Raw genomic sequence first — 19,122 nt, 5'->3', positions numbered from 1 at the left:
TGTGCACAGAAATCCAGGCTCCAGTTGCTTAAGGTGGGGAGAAGGATGCTTCTGGGTCATGCCTGCTGGACATAAGGCCAACCTGTGAGCTTGCTCACTTAATGCCTTCATTCAGCATCATGGAAAACAGTGAGAGGGAAGAGGATCATTCAGAGCCCACAGCCGTGTGGAAAGCCAGTCAGCTGAAGCCTCGATTCAGCCTTGCAACTGACTGAACCCTCTTTTTCCTCCTGCCTTTTTGGCTGCAGGAAAGAAATGGAGGGCTGGAAAGGGTATAATCGGTAGTAATCTCCTCAGCCAGCCAGCCATCTCCTCCTATTGACCTTGAAGTAATGAAAAAGGGATAGATTCTGCTGCATGTTACCTCTGTGTGTCCAAATAATGAGAGCGGAGAGAAATGATCGTAAATCTACGTGGCCTTGCCTGTTTGGAAGTCTGGGCCATGGGGAAAATGACAGGACATGTTTTATTTTCACTCTGTAATTCACATAGGTATTTGTCCCAAAGTGTTTCCTCTGTGCGTTTTTTTTGCCTTGTACTTCATTTTACGCAGCAGTAGTTTTAATTCAGATGAACTCATTCCCTTTTGTTGACTTAAATTTTCAATATGAGAATAGTTGTATTCCCTGAAATGGCAATATACTGGGTTGATATTCACATTTTATAGATGTAATAGATTTCCATTAGTTAATACAGTGGAGTTACACCAGTGTAGAACTGGGCCTATGAAAAAAAAAAAAAATCCAAAACACATGTAGGACCTTTTTTTAACATTTCTTTTTAAAAAAATAACTCCCCTAAACCGATTCTTGTTTTTATTACAGAGGGAAAATGAAGACTGGCCAAGCTTGTAGATATATTTCTTTTTTTAAAAAAAAGGGGGAGGGGACGACGACCTGGAATTTGGGAGTTTACTTTCAGATGTAGAACTGCCATACACAGAAAGTTGTCTTTGGCAATTTGTTCATTCCCCTCCCAGTGAGATGTAATTCATTAGTGCAGTTTCTTGTCAAGCATTAACTCAGAAACTGGGATGAATCTGAGACAGAAAATAATTGAGTAACCCTAATGATGTAGTAGTCCAACTAGTATGGATAAAGAATAGTAACAAGGTGTTTTAGTACTTAGCCAAGATACCAGGGTAATGTCAGCCAATAAAATGATGTCATGCAATCAGTGGTAGGGTTTGTTCAATGCAAACTGTCAGTTTTGGGTTTTAATCCTGCTGCATGCAATAACAAAAGATCAGGAAGGACTATATTTAAAAACAGAGGAAATGTACTGAGTCCACTAGAAAAGCTCACTGCATTGTTTTTTCTCAGAGCTAGATCTCAAATGAGGTGATGGCTGCACCAATGCTGAACTCCTGGAGCTCCTTTTCCCCTTCCTAATGTGGGATTAACCTCTGAAATGACAGCAGAGCTGGGACTGTGGTAGAGAGATCTTACAGTTTGGTTGTATTCCCACGATGGAAACATTACACAAGCATTTGGAATGAAGCTGGAGCATAGGGGAGATGCTAACTCCATCACTGAATATGCAGCAGAACAGGTTGACATAGAGAAATACAGCCTGCTCCAGCCCAAGAAGGGCCCGTAAATCTGGCTCTCTGGAGGAGCTAGGCTGGTGGGCATGTATTTTTCCTCTTTTGAGGCCAATTAGCCTGTTAGTGCTTGCCTTTGGCCAGAGAAAACACTGTATTTGAGCTGTGCTCCTTGGGGAATTAGGGAGGACAGAGGGAGGAAGCTGCCCAGCCCTGTGCTCTCTGCTGGGAGGTAATGGCTGGCCATGACACGCTCTGGCTACTCCTGTGAAACTGTCCCCTTTCAGCAATGGTTTTCAGCTCCCATCATGAAAACATACCCTAATCTGACCCTTTCTGTAGGTTATTTGGAGTGTTTCTGGTACTCAAGCAAGTGTACAATTTTTTCTACATGGCCATGTTTGAAGGTTACCTTCTGGGGTCAGGTTAACCACCAGCTTTAATGAGCTCTGCTGACTTGCCCCAGCTAAATTTTTTTTCCTCAAAATCTAGCATCTATTAAATAAGTTTTAATGCTTAAAGGCTCTTAGCCAACAAACAGTCAAGCTAAGTTCAACTCCAGGTTTGTTTCCAGAGATTGTAAGGTATTTCATCTCTTTGGGTATTAATATAGGGCCTAATATAGCAGGGCTATCCTCCACCTCTGAGGTTAAGATATCAAAAGGGTTTATGGAGTCCTTAAGCCCAATTACTATTTTCAGAGTGCCTTGAATTAGTGGAAATATGGTGAGATATTCAGGGCTTCTAACTGTCATCTTAGGAAGACTTAGGTTGTGAATCCAAAGTAGTTCGGTGATTCAAACTGGTCCTGCCTTAAAACTGCCCCACAGTTGCAGCCTTTACCCTGTGCTAGTGCTGGCATCGGAGATGGGAAAGCCCTTCCCTGGCTCAAGGTGCTGAAATGGGTGAAGATGAAGCAGATCGAAAAAACAGCATTATTCTGCTGAACCTGCTCTGCAGACATCTCCTTCACAAGGGAGAAGGGGGGAAGTCCTGAGGCAGGGGAGGTGAGAAGCTGGGGTACCTCTGATTTAAAGTGGCTTAAGCTATTGTGCACCAGCACTTCAAGATTTCCACATCACCCACATGTCTTTAATGCTGCTGAAATGCCAATTGTAAATAATAGTATAAGTAGTATAAGCAGAGCTGTAGCTGACTGTGTAATTTATGTCCATGAAACTATTTACATGTTTAAAAGTATGCAGATGGTGGTGTCTTATGCTAGATCAGGATCTTAATTATGCATAGTTTGAGATAATTGTGTAGCTTTAGCTTCATATCTCAACCTGCTAATTCTAACTACTAAATTAGGATTCAGCTACAATCCATGTATGTTTAGCTGAACTATTTCAATTTGTTCCTTACATTAAGTAATCAGTGATGAAAGTGTTGCAATTAATTCTGCTCCTATATTCTGGTTTTCTGTGGGAGAGGTCTGAGTTCAACACATTCATATGACCAGGTGAATTCAGGCAATTATGTCCTTGCCCTTTGCTGTGTTATTTTTTTGCAGTAGATATAAATGGATAAATGTTCTGGATAAATATTCTGAGGAACAAATAAGTCCCAAAGTATCTTCATTTTTTTAAGGAGTTTATTCTTAGGTTGCTGTGCTAGCCTGCATTTTGTGGCTTGCATTTTCTCTTTCCTGTCTTTTAGAAGCATGCACTTAAAAATTAATTGAGAAAGTACCGAACTTGACATTTGAAACAAAAAATGTGGTGAAGATCACATCTGCAGTTGAGTCCATGATGAACAATCCAGCCTTTCTCTTAATCTAAAGTTTACATGGGTGGAGTGATTATCTGCTTACAGGTGCAGGAGTTTAACTTTGTTTTATTGTCCCCACAGATGAGCACCATGCCAGGACTGCCAACAAGGCCATGCTTCTATGACATTGACCTTGACCCCATCACAGAGCAAGTGAAAGGATTGTTTTGAGTGTGACGTGCAAATTCAGGTCAGTCAACAGCCTCTATTTTCCTGTTTCAGCTTGGAGGAGGATGTTTGTCTCTAATATGTATATAAAAAAGGTTGTCAGGAGTTTATCTAGGCCCTAGTTTCATTGAGGATTTCACACAGTTTGGGGGGGTTTGAGGGAATATTTCATAGATGTGCACTTTATCACATGGGTTTCTTGTTTACTGCATGGTGGCTGGCACTTTGCTGGTGTACACTGATGGTGCCTTTTGGATTTCCTGGCTCTGTCAGTTTGGCATGAGGAGGAACTGGGTCTACAGTTGTACCACTCTTGGCTATGGAAAAAGTCAGTCAAGAAATCATGTCATGTTACTCGCCTCAAAATAAATAATCTAGTTCATCTCTGATATTATTCTCATGTGGCAGCATGTTTCTGTCGTTACCTAGATATCAGGGGAGATGTTTCTCAGCTTGGTCATGAGCTTTGCTTTGCTTTGGTTTTTTTCCTGATTGCTGTCATCTCTCTCAAATGGTAATAAGCATTTCAAGAATACAAATCTGTCCTCTTAGACTGTCTGTTTTTCATGCTGTGTTCTCTCCCTTTTCTCTCCCAGTTCCCCTGCCACCTCCTTCCCTTCTCTAAGCACTTAATCTTCTCGGTGTCCTGCTTTAATTTTGTGTAGCATATGTTCCTCTCTTAAAAATCCAAGTTGTCATGAAAATATTCCATACTACTCCCTTTTAACCTTGTAGCATAAGTGCAGTAAGAGAGGATGTAACCCTGACTGAAACAAAGCGTGCATGGCTGTGATGGGACTCTCTCCCTTCTCCCAGTAAATCAGTCTGGAGACTGAAATGGTTACTTTTACCCAGAACAATATTTCTGCGAGCTAATACAATGGGACCCCAGATTGGCCACAGCTTTGAGATGGATAGGCCCAGGAGCTTCAGTCCTGATCTAGCAATCCTTGCCTACTCTAGTTCGAGAGAAACAGCTTTCATTTTCTGATTCTGTGTTTTAACGGGTAGTTTGGAGGTGGGGAGAGGTTTGCACAACCCAACAAGATCACTGTTCAGACCAGATTAACTGTTCACTTGCCCATACTTGAATGTCACAGCATTCACATAACATCTGGTGAGAGCAGATTCTGCCATTTCATGTGTACTGATCAAGTGAAAAGCAGTTAGCTTGAAAGTTAACCAGCATGCGCAGGTAATTACTAGCTTATACACAAACAATCATGGACTATTCTGTTGTTGGGAAGTGCTTTGCATACCGCTTCTTGGCACATATCCTGTTCTTGTTACTGATATGCATTATATGTCTGATGGCTTCATGCATACATATTGATTCATCATGTGTCAGTGATATAATTACTTATGAATCAGTTGAAATGACTGTAGAATCCTAATGTAAAAATCTATATCCAGATTCACATCACCTGCTCAGTTGGGTGTTTACTGCCTAGTCTTACACAAATCCATCCAAACCATGCATTGGTGAGTTTTGAAGAACAATGATGATTAAGCAGATTAAATACTCTGTTCCAACTGTGAAGGTCTTTCATTTGAAGTTGTGCATGAAATGAAAATGTTAAACTTGGCTTTTAATCAGTGATGGTGTTTTCTCAGATATAAAAAGAAATGCTAACAAAGTCACAAAAACATAATAGTCAGGTAGAAAATAGTGTATATATCCAACTGTTAGTAAATAATTTTAATTTCATTAGGGAGCTATTGCTGGCATTAGTCAGATGAATCAGTAAGTTTAAGCCTTTTAAAGAAAAAACAGCTTGATCATATCTATTTTTCCTCAATATAGGCACATACTCACCTGCGTTCCTACCTCTGACAATCTAAATAAATACCTTGAGAGTACTGTAATACCCATTGAGAACTATACAAGGTAGTCAGTGTTCATGAGCTCTAAAATTCACCCAGTTCATGTGTTAGATTTGTACATTTCTCATTTTGAATAAAGAAACAATATGCCCATATAATCCTTACTCCCAGCTTTCTATAGAGAAGTTTAGTATTACTCTTTGCTTTCACATATTCACTGAAGTCAACCCACACTGTAGCTGATACTATGCTTTGAGGTATTTGTGGGTTTGTTTCTATGAGGGCAGATCGAGGGATTTTACTTTTTTTTCAGCTTGGCTTGAATTATTTTCTTAGGGTTTTATTGTACAATGTAAAATTTCTGGTAATACGATATTGTGCCAACTCATTAGGACTGATTCAAATCTTTAAGATGTGGTAATTGAAAAACATCTAGAGATTTGTGGAAGAGCTGCAGATGTTACATTATAAACATGCGTGCAGAGCTGAGAACCGTTGTTTTAGTGTGCAGTTTGTGTTCTCCTCTGCACTGCCTGGCTTCATGAGTCTTGTGAAAGAGATACAGGCAAAAGTTCCTGCTGCTAGGGTAGCTGTGTGGGGCTCTTTCTGAGCTGAGACACTGGATGTTGTTAGCCTCTCTGATGTTTCTCCATCACTTCACTGTGTTAATGAAGCAGATGCTAGTTGTCACAAAAATTTGCAGAATACCGGTCATTAGAATATACTCTAAAAAGTCATACAAGCAAAAAAAGTAATCTCTGTTTTTTTCTTTTGACAGATAGCTAATACACAAAACATGTAGGAGCTAGTAGGGACAACATGCTCTACTAAAAAACTGAAACATTGATACCTGGACATGAACCCAAAGGAAATCTGGCTAGTTCATCACTGGCCACCATCCTATTTAAATTATACCGCCCAGTTTATACACTAAAAGTTGAAATTATTTCTTTAGGAGCTCTCTGTAGATAACACCAGTCAGAATAAGACTTACATGGAGACAAGTCTGCCAGTAGGAATAAGTATTAAAAAAAAAAAGGGTATCATTTGCACAGTAAGGATAATTTATAAACCTGACCCACTCTGCAAAAGTAAAGTCCGCTAAGGACCCTTGTGAGCTCTGAGGATCTCTCTGATTTAATCATCAGCAGCAGGTGCCTGCTCTTATTGTGCCAGTTTGGCTTTGGGTGTTTGGGTTGATGTTTTCCTTGGTTGGTTGTGACTTTGTAAGGCCATGCCTGTCCACAGTTGCAGATATATTCTTACACTTGTCTCCTGTTCAAAACTGGCAGAGCATCAGAATGATTGTAATACACAACACGGCTATCTTGCCACTCTCAGAACTTTTCTGAATGTGAGAGGAATCCCAGAGCTCTGACAGTGAGCATTTTCATGGCTGTAAAGAAGCCTGTGAGGGGAGGACAATGAAACTGATGTCTTTAAATTGCAAACTACTTGATAGATGTTTTCATCTTAAATTCATTCATATATGGATAGAAGATGTCTGAAGACTTTTCCTTTACATCCACAAAACTGGTCCTATGAAACAGAAATCTGACTTTTTAGTCTCATTCCACAGTGCTAGGTTTCAGTCAGCAGCAATTACTACAATTAAGTAGAGTCTAAAGTCCATATTTTACTGGAATATGAGTACTGATTTTTGTTTCTCACCTAGTAGAGTTACGCAAATAAATAAATGGGAGGTGCATGTGGCATAACTAAACACTTTTGTTTGTTACGGTTAATGCAAAAATACTTAATTTCAGTAAAACACTGCTTTTAGGTTGTGATGCTTCTATTTTTTTTTCTTTAAAGAAAGAAAAGGTGTGTCTTGTTTCAATGCATAAATTCTTTATCTTTCTCATTTCAGAAGCCTGGAAATTAAGAACTGCAACTTTCCTGTTTCCTGCAAGGAGACAAAAATGAGTCTGAAATATTCCTGTTATGTGTCTCTGGAGGAATGTCAAGATAGACCAAAGAGCAAAAGTTTACTCTTTCTTCAAACTATTTTTTATGATGAAATATAGCTGTAAAGTTAAAAAAAAAAAAAACAAGCTAAAGTTTTTCTCACTGTAGTGCAGGAAGCTCTCTGCTGGGACTTATGCTTATTTGTGGATAAAATGACATTAAAAAGACAGAAATTTTTCACCTTAGTTTTCATCGTTTCTCAGAAGAGTTTACAGAAGTATTTCCTTTATCTCGGCCATCTAAAAGCTTGCATAAGCATGATCAAACCTATTTCTCTCTGAAAAATACGCTTTCACTCCTGGAATTCAGGAGCTGAAACTACACACAGATTAACTGCACATTTTTGAGTTATCATCAAGTGTTGCTCTGGATGCATTTGGGCAACAGCCAAGCTTCAAGCAAGGAAGATATTAAGCAGAGAAAGAACAGAACATGTATTTTGTAAAAGGTTTTTGATATATAATTTGTTTCCTTGTTGGGCAAAGACCTTTTGAAACACTTAAGCCATAGCTGTCTCATATCCGTAGGTGTCTCTATCCAAAGCGTATGTTACAGGCTGTCCAACTGATTGTGTGCTGCTTGTGGTGAAGCTGGTGGTTCAGAGAGGGCACTGCTCCTTCTGAAGCCCTGTCTTGCTCCTGTTCCTGGCTTATGGAGCCTCCTGCTGTGCTGGCTCCCGACCTAGAGCTTTTCTCGTCCTGTTCCTGGCAGTACACCATGCCCAGTAACTACAGAGTTAGTCCATCAAGTAAGGATGCGACAGGGCAGAGCTTTGTTCTCCTTCATTTTGCAAGTTTTAACCACCATACTTGTAAAACTGGAGTGTGTTTCTTTTTGAAGGGGGTATTCAAACAAGGTAAATCCTAAACCGTGTGCTTTAATTTACCTCAGTAACTTACCTTGTTTGGTTCTTCCTCAATCTGCAGCAAAACAAGCCTTAGGCACAGGATATTGCATTTAGCTTTTAAAGCTGCTGCTCCTCAGGAAACTCTCACTGACTGTTGGTTCCTTCAATAACAAAAAATGAAACAGAACAATAGGTTGAATTAAGACAATAGACTATTGTTTTTTTAGGTAAAAAGCAGTGAAATAATGATGAGAGAGTTTATTTTCCTGGTGATGTTTTCCATCCTGTCGCTTTGCTCTGCTTACGCACATCTGTATGTTATGGGCTTCTGCAATGGAGTTTTGGTTCCCTTCTACACAGTCACATTTGGAGACTTAATTATCTCAGGAACTGTGCTGTAGTGGAGGGGTTTGTTTTAGTTTTTAAGATCATGCTTTGTTATTTATAAACTTTAAACTATAATTATGGACAGAAGAGCAAACTGGGGGCAATTAAAATAATTATCTGTGCCTTCCCTGGACCTAGCACAGAAATGTCTGCTGACTGCATTTCAGAGCTATTCTATTCATAGTGTGGTCCCCCAGCACCAAGAGGATTGGTGTGAAGATAAATTTAAGTGTAAAAATAGAGATATTTGATATTTCAGCCTGATTAGATGATAGAGCTTGTAACAGCCTAGGCTGTGGATGCTTTAATTATACTGGGGCAGGACAAACACGATCAGTAGAAAGTACGATTCAAATGTGGCTCTCACAGCTACTGGGGAGAGAGATTTCTGATGTTTTCTATTAATTGTGCCCCAAAATACAACCATGCTATTCATACACATAATGTGTTTTAATTTAGTCTTGCACACACACTGAGATATCTAGCCTAGAAAAAGCCAAAGACTTCTGGGAGAAAATAAGTGTGGTTTCCAGCCCCAGTTTTCCTAGTAGTATCCCTACAAGAAAAGGAAGTTAGTTTTTCCTTCCGTCTTGTCCAGAGAAATTCAGAAAACCGTAACCGCGCCTTACCATCAGCCACTGTGCGGGATACTAAACGTGGCGCTAGCTGGCCACCTGGGAAGGTTCCATATGGATATGGATGTCTGAGCAACAAGTTTTAGAAGTTACTTCAAACTGCTGCTTGATACTCACACACCTGATACAGTGTGGTCTCCATATTGTCCCTTCAGGCCACGCACACTGGGACTCTTTATGTGACCCCATCAGCATCTCCCTAAAACACCCTTCCAACTCAGTTGAGAGTTGGCAAATATCCTGTAATTTTCCCCACCCTATCTTACCAATTATCTGCAAACTTCTTGAGCTATTACATTTTTGGTCCTTCGTTTTACATTTTAGTAGAAGATTTGTTAAAAATAATCCACACTGCTGTGCAGATTCTGTCTCATGATCCAAAGGGGATTGAGCTGTTGGCCATCAGCTGAGCTGCAGAAACTGCCACAGTACGTTCCCTGGGACCACCCTGGCGGTCAAGAAGGGTTTAAAACGAAAACTGTTTCGAGTAAGCGTTATTAGTAGGTGTGTCGCTTGTTGTTACATGGATGCAATTGCAAGTGTGGGACTTCTTTGTCTTTGCATCTGCCCTGAAACATTTTGTGTCATGGCAGAACCACAGCTTTATAAGGCAGCTTGCCATACTTATCCCTGCATTTACAAAAGCATGTTAAGAACCATACAGTTGTTTATTGTCAGAAGATCTGCTTTTTGTAGTGACTGAATACTTTGCTATTGCTACTGCTGAACTACTTCTGTAATGACATTGAAATACTTCAGACTACATACAAAAGGCTTCTTCATTTGTATTTAAAAATGCAAATCCCAGAATTTCAGTTGCCATGAAAATAAAGTGTATGTGTACTGATGTTCAGTTTGCACAAGTGGTGCCTGTCTCCAGTCTGACTTCATTAATAAAGAACATCCGTTATTTAATATTGTTCTCCATCTACCATCTTGTCACTTTAAATAGTGACTTTTTTTTTTTGTTATTCCACATAAGACACATGTCATGCCCCTGTCTCCAGCTAAACACAACTCCACCAAGGAAGGAAGGGAGCTCAGCCATGTCCTGGTCAAGTGCCAGATGCGAGCAAGGCTTGAGGCTCTTTTCCTGGGTCCCAGGAAGCCAGGAATGTAGTTGGTCCTTGGTTGTTGCCACAAAGGGCCATGGACCAGAGGGCCATCCACAGGATCTTCTCTATCAGTACAGTCCTTTTGAGGTTGATTTGTGTTTGGGGAGGGACACACCAGGCTGACATTCTGTTCTGGTCCCAACATACCTTGCTGTTGCCTATGGTCCCTGGTGTGAAAGGCTGGGTCAGTTGGATACTTTCCACTTCTTGGTTAGCAGCTGGATTTGTGCTAAGCAGTATTGGATACAAGAATATATATCTGTGAGCTTTTTGGGGTGGGGTTTAAACACAAGCAGTGCAAAAACTTCAGGAACTATGGTCTGTTAAATCAATTGAACCGTAACACAGCAGAAAGCATCCCAGGAACAGGAATAAATAAAATGAATAGGTGGGAAGAGGGGTAGGGGAAGAAATTGAGCATTTCAGGCACATACTGGACATTGCTCATGTTTTCTAAATAATGAAATGAAGTCTTAACCATATGATTTGGATTAATACTGGGTTTTTAACATGCTTCTCCTGACTAGGCTTCCAAACAAACAGCTTTGCTTCTCTACAGTGTTCCAGTGAGGAACTCACCCGTACATAACAGGTCTCACACACGAGGCTTATGCTCCAGGAGGTACTTAGGTCTGCCCTGCTGATGGCCACCCAACTAGCCAAGGCAAGCACTGGAGCCAGGGGGAGGCTCTCTCCACTGACTTACTGGGGTGGGGAGGGAAGGCAACTGGTTTCACCCCTTTTAACATGCATTTTTTCATAGAATATTCTTTTGAGAAAATATTTCAGAGAAAAACGTTAAGGCCAAGCTCAAGAGGGTTAAAATGGAAACACTGACAGTACCTTCAAGCATTTGCTCCTGAGAACAGGACTGCTGTGCTATACATGTTGCCATACCCTGTGGGTTTAAGGCCAGAGTGTTTATGTAAAGTAAGCTAAATTCAAATATTTCTGCAAGTGTGGTTATAATAATAGTTCCTTGCTCCATACACTTGAGTGTAATACATTACATATACACAAGCATGAGGAGTGCATGCAGTTTTTATGTAAAATCTTCAATATTTGCTCCTCAAGTAAGCTTTTTAAACCTGTAAGTAGTGATTGGGTAGAGCTAGACTTTTATATGCCAGCATAGGCTCAACCAGACAAGACCCTGAAGAACCTTTTAAAGTAAGTCCACCCTGCACTGTGTGATCTCCAGGTCCCTTCCAAGGTAAACTGTTCTGCACATCTATGTGATGCTAGGAGAAAAAGTGCTGAGGAAGCACAGAGCCCAAATACCCACACACCATAAGAAATTTTCTATGCAGAATACTAATAAAAAACAATGTATCAAACACAAGTCATGCTCACTTCTATGCAAGACACTAAATCAAGGTTTAAGTTTTACATTTTAAAAGATAAGTTGTTTCCCACTGGACAATTCCCATCATGGTATCACAACTCAGCCACCATCAACATCTGGTCAAAGTTAGATTCCAAATGCCAAAGACGACTCAGCTTTTCAGGACACAGTCTGTTTTCTGCACATGGAACACAGCACCTGCGTGTTCCCATCACACACAGTTTATTCTCAAAAAAAAAATTACAGCTGTATTTGTACCAAACATGTATTCTATGCATGACATAACTATGCCACTCAATTTAGGATGTCTCCTTCCAGTTTCCTTTTTGCCAAAAGGCTTAAAGCAAAATCTGAAAGGGGAGAAGCAAGCCTCATGTCTGACTTGTGGCAGCAGACCAGCTCCTACGTGGCTTTCAGTCAGCTGAAGTCTCTACAAGGAGACAAAGTCCCTGTATTTACTGTTTCCACTGCTTTGGTGTTACCATACTCCCACCTGGCTCCTGCTCATCCAGAGCACGTATCACCTCAGTGTCTCCACTGCAGTCAGAAAAAGCTATGTTTTCCAGCCTGTTTTTTCTGGTATTTTGAGGTAAGGGAACACCCCTTGAGGAAGGTTTTTGGGAAGAGCAACAAAACCAACATCTCATAGCTGCAATCTGCTCTTTATGACTTTAGCTAAGGTAGCAGTTTAATGAACTAAGCCGTTCGCATCAACTCCATAGTTGTTGATTTTTTTACTGTTTAGAGAGTTCAACCCACTGTTATTCAGTGCCTGACAAAAGCTTGTTGTTCATCCAGAACAAAACCTGGATCTAGATCTGCTTCTGGAACTACTGAAAGTCAGACACACTTTAGATCACAGTTTTTTAGTTACAACCAAGTATGCAAGTTATTTAATTTTTATTAGTGAAAGGAAAATGGAACAGAATAAATAAAAGAAAAATAATGAAGATGGGAAATGAAGGAACAAAGCAGAGGAGTCAAACTGACTTTTTGGGGACAGAATTGCATGAAAGCATCAGATGTAAATCAAGATGAGTCTGAAAAGATATTTCACTAAATCTCACTTGAAAAATTCCTTTAAATTAAGCAGTATATAACTTACCACCAACAGTTTTTTGGGTTTTTTACATAGCCGCCTTCAAAAGTATATTTAATCTGCACATTCCTACTGAAAAGTGAACACATGCTCTTACAGAAGCATCAAAGCTTACTTTTAATATTCATTTGGTTTTAAAGAGAGACACTAGATTAGCACAATGTAATCAAATGGTGCTAAGAAATGGTAGAAAGAGAGATAAGCAACAAGTGAAAGATGTCATCAATTAAAAAAAAGAAGATCTAAATTATCTTCTGAAAGAAGAATATACTTAGACAGTTAATACTAGTGGGGAAAACCCAGAGCCAATAATTTAATTCATAGCCAGCATGTTGTTTTCCATCAATTCTTCCTCACAGAGTTGGCTACCAGATCTCCAGAGACAAGAGGAAGATCGTATGTTGAGCTCACACCTGGCATCACCCATAGCAGCTTCAGGGAATCAACAGGGTGGCAACAACTACCATGGGTCCGGGGAATAGGCACCAGTCTCAGAGTCCAGCATTTACTGAGCTCCTCGCACATGCCTCCTCTGTGGTGGGTCACTGCAACAGATAACCTCACCTTCTGCTAAATTCGGACACCTCTGTCCCGTGACTGCAGTTACTCGGCAACAAACAAACCACCCACCAGCTTGGAAGCAGAAATGGATGAGTTATACCCGGTATGACTGTATGATTTAAGCGTGTCTGGGAGCTCTATAGACAACCTGCAATTATCGAAGTGAGAGTGTCGTGAGCTGTTTAAAAGACAGATTGTCTGTTTTTCAAACCCTTCAAAAAGGACAAACACCCCCCACCCCCAACACCATGCTGGGGGAATGAGTATAGTACCTGTGTGGAAAATGGTTCCCTGAAGTACTACTTTTCTGTTAGTAGTCTAGTTTTGTTCCTTTAAGCTCCGGAAAAAAAAAAAAAAAAAAAAAAAGCCAGAAAACTCAAAACCTCAGTCTCTCCCAATTAGAGGATTTCATCAAATATGTTTGTGTATCTGTGAATGGATTCTTATCCCAAGCATCTTTAATGCTCAAGTTTTTCCACTGTTTGAAGACGAAAAGCAGTAGGAACAAACCGACAGGAGAATATACTGTTTAATCCTGTATAAGGGATGATGAAGTGAACCTACAGAGCCATATCCAAACATTTATAGACACAAGCCTGGATGCACAAGAGCAATCCCGCTTGCATACTTGGGAAAACATATTTGGGGAGGACCTTCTCAGTTCCTAACTCCAGCAAAATTACTACAGTACCCAGCTGCGGGTGGAGACAGATGCAGGAAAAGCCATACCTTACTCAGTGCGTCTGAAATGGAAACCATCCAAGTAACCATTTACTCATGTGCATAAACTTCAATCTTAAATTTAGCAGCATTTCGCCTTTTGACCTTGAATTTCACATTGCCTTAACCAGCTTGACTTGAGCCTGAACAGCTACAGAAATGTTTACAGCTGCAGCAAGATTAAAGAAAGCCTCACATGGATCTTGAAACCAATGTCTGGGGACCTTTCAGGCACAATTGGCACTGGAACCAGTTCGACTGGAGCTTCCTCACTGCAGACATTTGTGGTGGTGCCTCCAACCCCAGGACTGCCCAGAGCACCCTCCCTGCAGCATCCCACCTTACAAACAAGGCAAATCCTGTTCCCCACAGCCCACCACCAGGTGAAGAAGTATGCTTAGTATGTGGAGAGACATACACAGCAGATTTAAAAAAACAACAACAACAAAAAACAAAACTAAAACCAAACAAACATCAAGGAAAAGCCAAAAAATCCTCTCCCAAGACTTATAAACTTAAAAGCTGGACTCAAAAAAAAAAAAATCAAACACATATTTTAAATTCTACATGCTTTGTTTAAATATCAGTGCCCAGCAGGCAAACAGACGACAACCAGAATTTATAACATACAAGTACCAATACGAATTGGTTCAGCAGTTCAGTTTTGTTAAGCCCCATACTGGCTATTATCAGATTTACACTTGGGTTTTAATTCATGTCTAAGTAGAAACTTTGAAGTTGTGCCAGAAACTTGTAGTCATTAAACTGGCAGGTGGGAAAGGGGAATCCCTAAGCACTGCAGTTTGTTCACTAACAGTCACCAAGAGCCACCTGGCTCTGCATCCTGATACCCCTGTTGTGAATAAAGTCAAGGTTCATATAACCCCTGCACGTATCCCTGCAATGTACTTAGTGTGTCACAAAACACTGATATATAAACATTATCAAGCTAAACATCAACTATTTCATGACTACAAAATGAGTTGCTTTCCCTCTTCAGCAGGGCATATATTCAACAAATACTGTATTTTACCTATTGTTATACAAATGTTAATAAGTGGAACACTCATATATTCCCAGAGGAGACAAAAATGTTTTAAAATCTATATAAAGGAGGTAGTGTTCTAAGATCTGTTTGTATCAAACATGGTTCTTATTGAGGTAAACAACTTCTAAAACTCCCAGTTATTAGCTATGCCCTCTATCTCCTCCTTTGGATGCCTGTGCAATGTTGCAGATCTATTCTCTAGTATGTAAACATTCTCAGGTAGCTCCAGATAAATTCAAAACAAATTAAAGAATTATTTTCAATACAGGTAAAGATTCCAGAATAGAGTCAGCAGGTTATAAGTCTATATTTGTTCTAATGAAAACATTTTAGAATTATTTTAAATATTAACCTGTAACATCCATTCAGATTTGTTACAGATGCTGCCACTAACCATGCTGTTTATGCAGAGCCCTTCAGAATGGAAACGGCCTCTGGAGATCCCCAAGTTCCACCACACACTCAAAGTTTTATTTATTAGTAAACAAAATTTCTTCAAGCAAATTTTGACTGTCACACAACAGATTTAGGGACAAACGTGACAAAGCTAGGTCACACATTGCAAGGTCACTTACTAGCTGTAAATGGGAGATCTCACTTACTTATTCACGTGAAGTGCTGAAAAAACAAAGGCTTGCCACAAAGATTTGATGGTCAGAATTAACACAAGTAAATAGTCCAGCCACTCCCCTAGGCCACAGAAGCATTACAGCTATTTCCCTACCACCTCTCTAACGAGCAACATTAATAGCACTAACCTGCTCATTCATTTGAGTTGTCATAGTCCAAGCAACATCCTGCAGGCTTTAAGAGCACTGAGCTAGTCTCTTATTTCAAACCACTAGAGGGGAAAAACAAAAAGAAAAAAGTCAAAACACCTGAAGGAACCAGCTCTCACTCCACCCCCTGAGTCCTCAGGTGGTTTAAGTTTCTCTAGATCAATGGAGGTCTGGCAGGTGCAGGTATTGCCTTCCCTCACAGGTCCTCACCTCTGTCCACAGCTCCTCAGGGATTCTCACAGGGCTGATGAAAGGCTGATTTGCTCTTTGTAAGACTCTCAGTAAATCTCGTGCAACTGATTTATATCCAAATGCTGATGCTTCAGTGCTGATCGGCGATCAGAGCCTCAGGGAAAGCTCTGGCATATCACAGCAGCAGGAGCAGCTCATCCCCCTGTGACAGTTCAAATGAATTTTCAGCTTGGAGCCTGCAGCCCACCTGGGATGGAGACATAGGTCCTTGCTCCTCTTGCAACCCCTTTCCCCAGGGCATTAGCTGTGGATGAAGCTGGAGGCCGAGCCCATCCCACACAAGGGACTGGGCAGTTGCTGGGTGCCCTGAGCTTGTCTACTCCCCATTGGGGTGAGGAGGGCAGTGGTGCCAGCTTTTTGCACTACCCTAGCATTGCTCTTGTCTGATAATGTACTGTCATATTTTTGTGTTACTCTTTTTTTCTAAAATATCCCGAACTCTCCTATTGCATAGAGCTTTCTTTTTGCGTTTTTGCCATAGGCCTTGGACTCCACTTGTTAACTTGCTTGCTCCCGTCATCTACAAATTTCCAGCCAGTCCAGAGTTCAAGTCACCCTTGCAACAAGGCTTTTATCTGAAACACTACTTTCTCCTCGTGGTTGTTAGTCCCACGGTTTTCCCTCTTCCTCCAATGCAGTGTCTCCTCAGCCTGCTCCTGCTTCCCCTCCCCAGAGGAGCAGCCACTGCCAGCTTGAAGCCATGCAAGGATCTCATGCTGGTGCTGGAGCAGCCTGTGGTCACCAAAGCGTCCAGCAGCCCTGCCCGGGTGATCCAGCAGCTGCCAGCGTGGGGCCAGGCAGGAGGAGAAAGGATGGTGGTGGGACCCCTGGCTGGCTCAGGGAGGGCCAGATGTGGTTTGGGGGCTGCCAGCTGCAGGGCCACGTGGTGAGAAGAGCTGTCCTCCCCAGAGCTGTCGTGGGAGAGAGGTTTTGGTTTCCCAGCTGTTTGCCAGGGGTAGGCTGTTGGCTCAGTGGCCAGCAGTTACCCTTGCTGCGGTGGAGTCGGCAAAGCTGTGGCCCCTCCAACAGCCTCCTCCTGCGAAAGCAGGTGGGTGAGTTTAAACCACCACCTCCGGGTGCTTCAGCCCATGTGGACGGACTCTCCCAAAGCAGGTGGGAGAGAAGCTGCGGGAAGCGCTCCATCGGCAAGGAGGATGGTGGGGACAGCCGGTGTGGCTGAATCCTGCCTTCCAGCCAGCTCTGCCTGCTGTGCCAGCACTCCCAGCACCAACAGCGCCATGGTGCCACGAGCCACAGCATCACACGTGCCTGGCATTCCCCTGAGGCTGACTGCCCCTCGGCCCAGCCCGGTCTGTACCGCTGGGGAAATGGCTCACGGCTGCCTGAGGAGGTGGCTGGTACCTCAGGAGCCTGGGCGGCATTTCAGCAGTGGGTATCAGCCCTTAGAAATCTAGCACCCGACCTCAAAATACCGTGACCTGGCATACAGGTGTTGTTCATGAAGGTGCTCCCATGTCAGGACCTACGCACCACCTGCCTGGTTTGTGAACATAGTGACTGCTGTTATTTCAGTATCACTTACAGCCTGTTCAACAGCCAGTGGTGCCCAGTAACCAGCCCATGACAAGCACTGCTCAGGGCTCGCAAGTTCAGGGAGGGGAGCAAGGAACGGGGAAGAAAACCGCAATTTACTTGCAGTTGTGTGCTTTTCCTCTGAAGTCGTTATTCTACTGCCAACTCCCTTGGTGTTCATAAAGTGTCTGTGTTTAATCCCTGGTTCTGTTCAACATGCAAAATACCTTGCCTTGAGAGTCTCATAATTTAATCTCTTTTGGAAATTACTACCGACTAGACTAATAGCCTGCAAAGGTCAAGTCACTGGTTATTCAAAGCAGGATTTCCCCAGGTTTACAAAAAACTTCTGCTTGACCTTTGACTTGTTGGCTGTAGCACGTGATTGTTTTCCCAACTGGTAATTGCTGCCAGGTGAGTGTACACGTATCTGTGCATCTGTATATACACACACACACCACTTTCACATACATAAATGTGAACTGGAAATGTCCATTTTATTCAAACCAGTGACATATGATAACACAGATCACCTCCAAAATAATGTTAAGTAAAATTTATATCCCTCCATTGCACTTTGTATACATTTGCATATATTAAATTATTCTAAGGCTTACTAAATAGCGAAGAAAAGGAGCCTTATCTTTCTCAAGAAAATTGATTTTATGTGGCCATGATATTTTTGCATGTTTGTCCATCCCCTAATATTGAACCTGTCCCTAAACAGTTATACAATAAATTGACAGACAAGCAAGTTACTACAGATTTCATGAAAGTGGGTAGCCAGTGGGAGAGAAAGGAATGCAATGGAGACAGCGGAGAGAGACAAGAATCTTTCCATAGTGAGATAGAAATTTATAATGAACAAACTCTTCCCAATTCATTACATGGAATATTTTAATTATCATATATTTCTACCTGTAATTCAGTTGGTTTATTTTAGAACAAGGAATCTTACTGACAAATTTGTAAATCCATTGCAAGACAAGATAATGTTCATAAAATCCTAAATTGCTACAATCCCACCTGTGAGGGCCTTTACTCAGCCCTGAAAATGGGTCACGACCAATGAACAAGAGATAAGCCAGCTGGCCGTTATTGCATCTCATTAATAGAAAATGTTCAAAACAGAGAAAACTGACTTCACTGATCATTTTTCAACCTATACAGACTGAAAGGCTGCAAAAATTTTCTTCAGAGGAGAGGCTTAAGCTCAGGACCTCAATGCTTACTCTGATAGTTAAATCCCATCAACTTCATTACTGAGAAACTGAGTGCAATAACAAGTTCTCCATCAAGGTTTAAACAGCACATAGAAAAAATCAGTTTCCAGCCATTCATTGCCCATACTGTCAGGAGAAATTGAGGACTTCTGTTGCAAGAGCTTGGAAAGACACTAAGAAACTATGGTTTCAAGGACCAATAAGAAAAATGAATCTTGGCATCATTTTTCAAATGACTGTATTTTCCCCACACCTGCCAGGAGCCTGCCACAGAGGTATGACCCCCTCACCTTCCCAGACCCTCA

General features: G+C 41.4%; 1 protein-coding gene across 3 annotated transcripts in view; it reads left to right on the top strand.

Moving 5' to 3' along the window:
* MTHFD1L (methylenetetrahydrofolate dehydrogenase (NADP+ dependent) 1 like) overlaps window positions 1-10,039 on the top strand; it is a 157,486-nt gene extending 147,447 nt beyond the window's left edge. For all 3 annotated transcript variants that reach the window (XM_074896561.1, XM_074896562.1, XM_074896563.1), the window contains 2 exons: window positions 3,395-3,503; window positions 7,176-10,039. In XM_074896561.1, the coding sequence (XP_074752662.1) occupies window positions 3,395-3,484 (90 nt within the window). In that variant the 3' untranslated portion in view covers window positions 3,485-3,503; window positions 7,176-10,039. The remainder of the gene's footprint in view (window positions 1-3,394; window positions 3,504-7,175) is intronic.
* Window positions 10,040-19,122: the final 9,083 nt, after the last annotated feature.

Source organism: Athene noctua, chromosome 1, assembly GCF_965140245.1.
Source record: "Athene noctua chromosome 1, bAthNoc1.hap1.1, whole genome shotgun sequence".
NCBI classification, from domain to species: domain Eukaryota; kingdom Metazoa; phylum Chordata; class Aves; order Strigiformes; family Strigidae; genus Athene; species Athene noctua.
The sequence above is the reverse complement of the archived record's forward strand: the minus strand, read 5'-3'. Positions and strand labels throughout refer to the sequence as shown.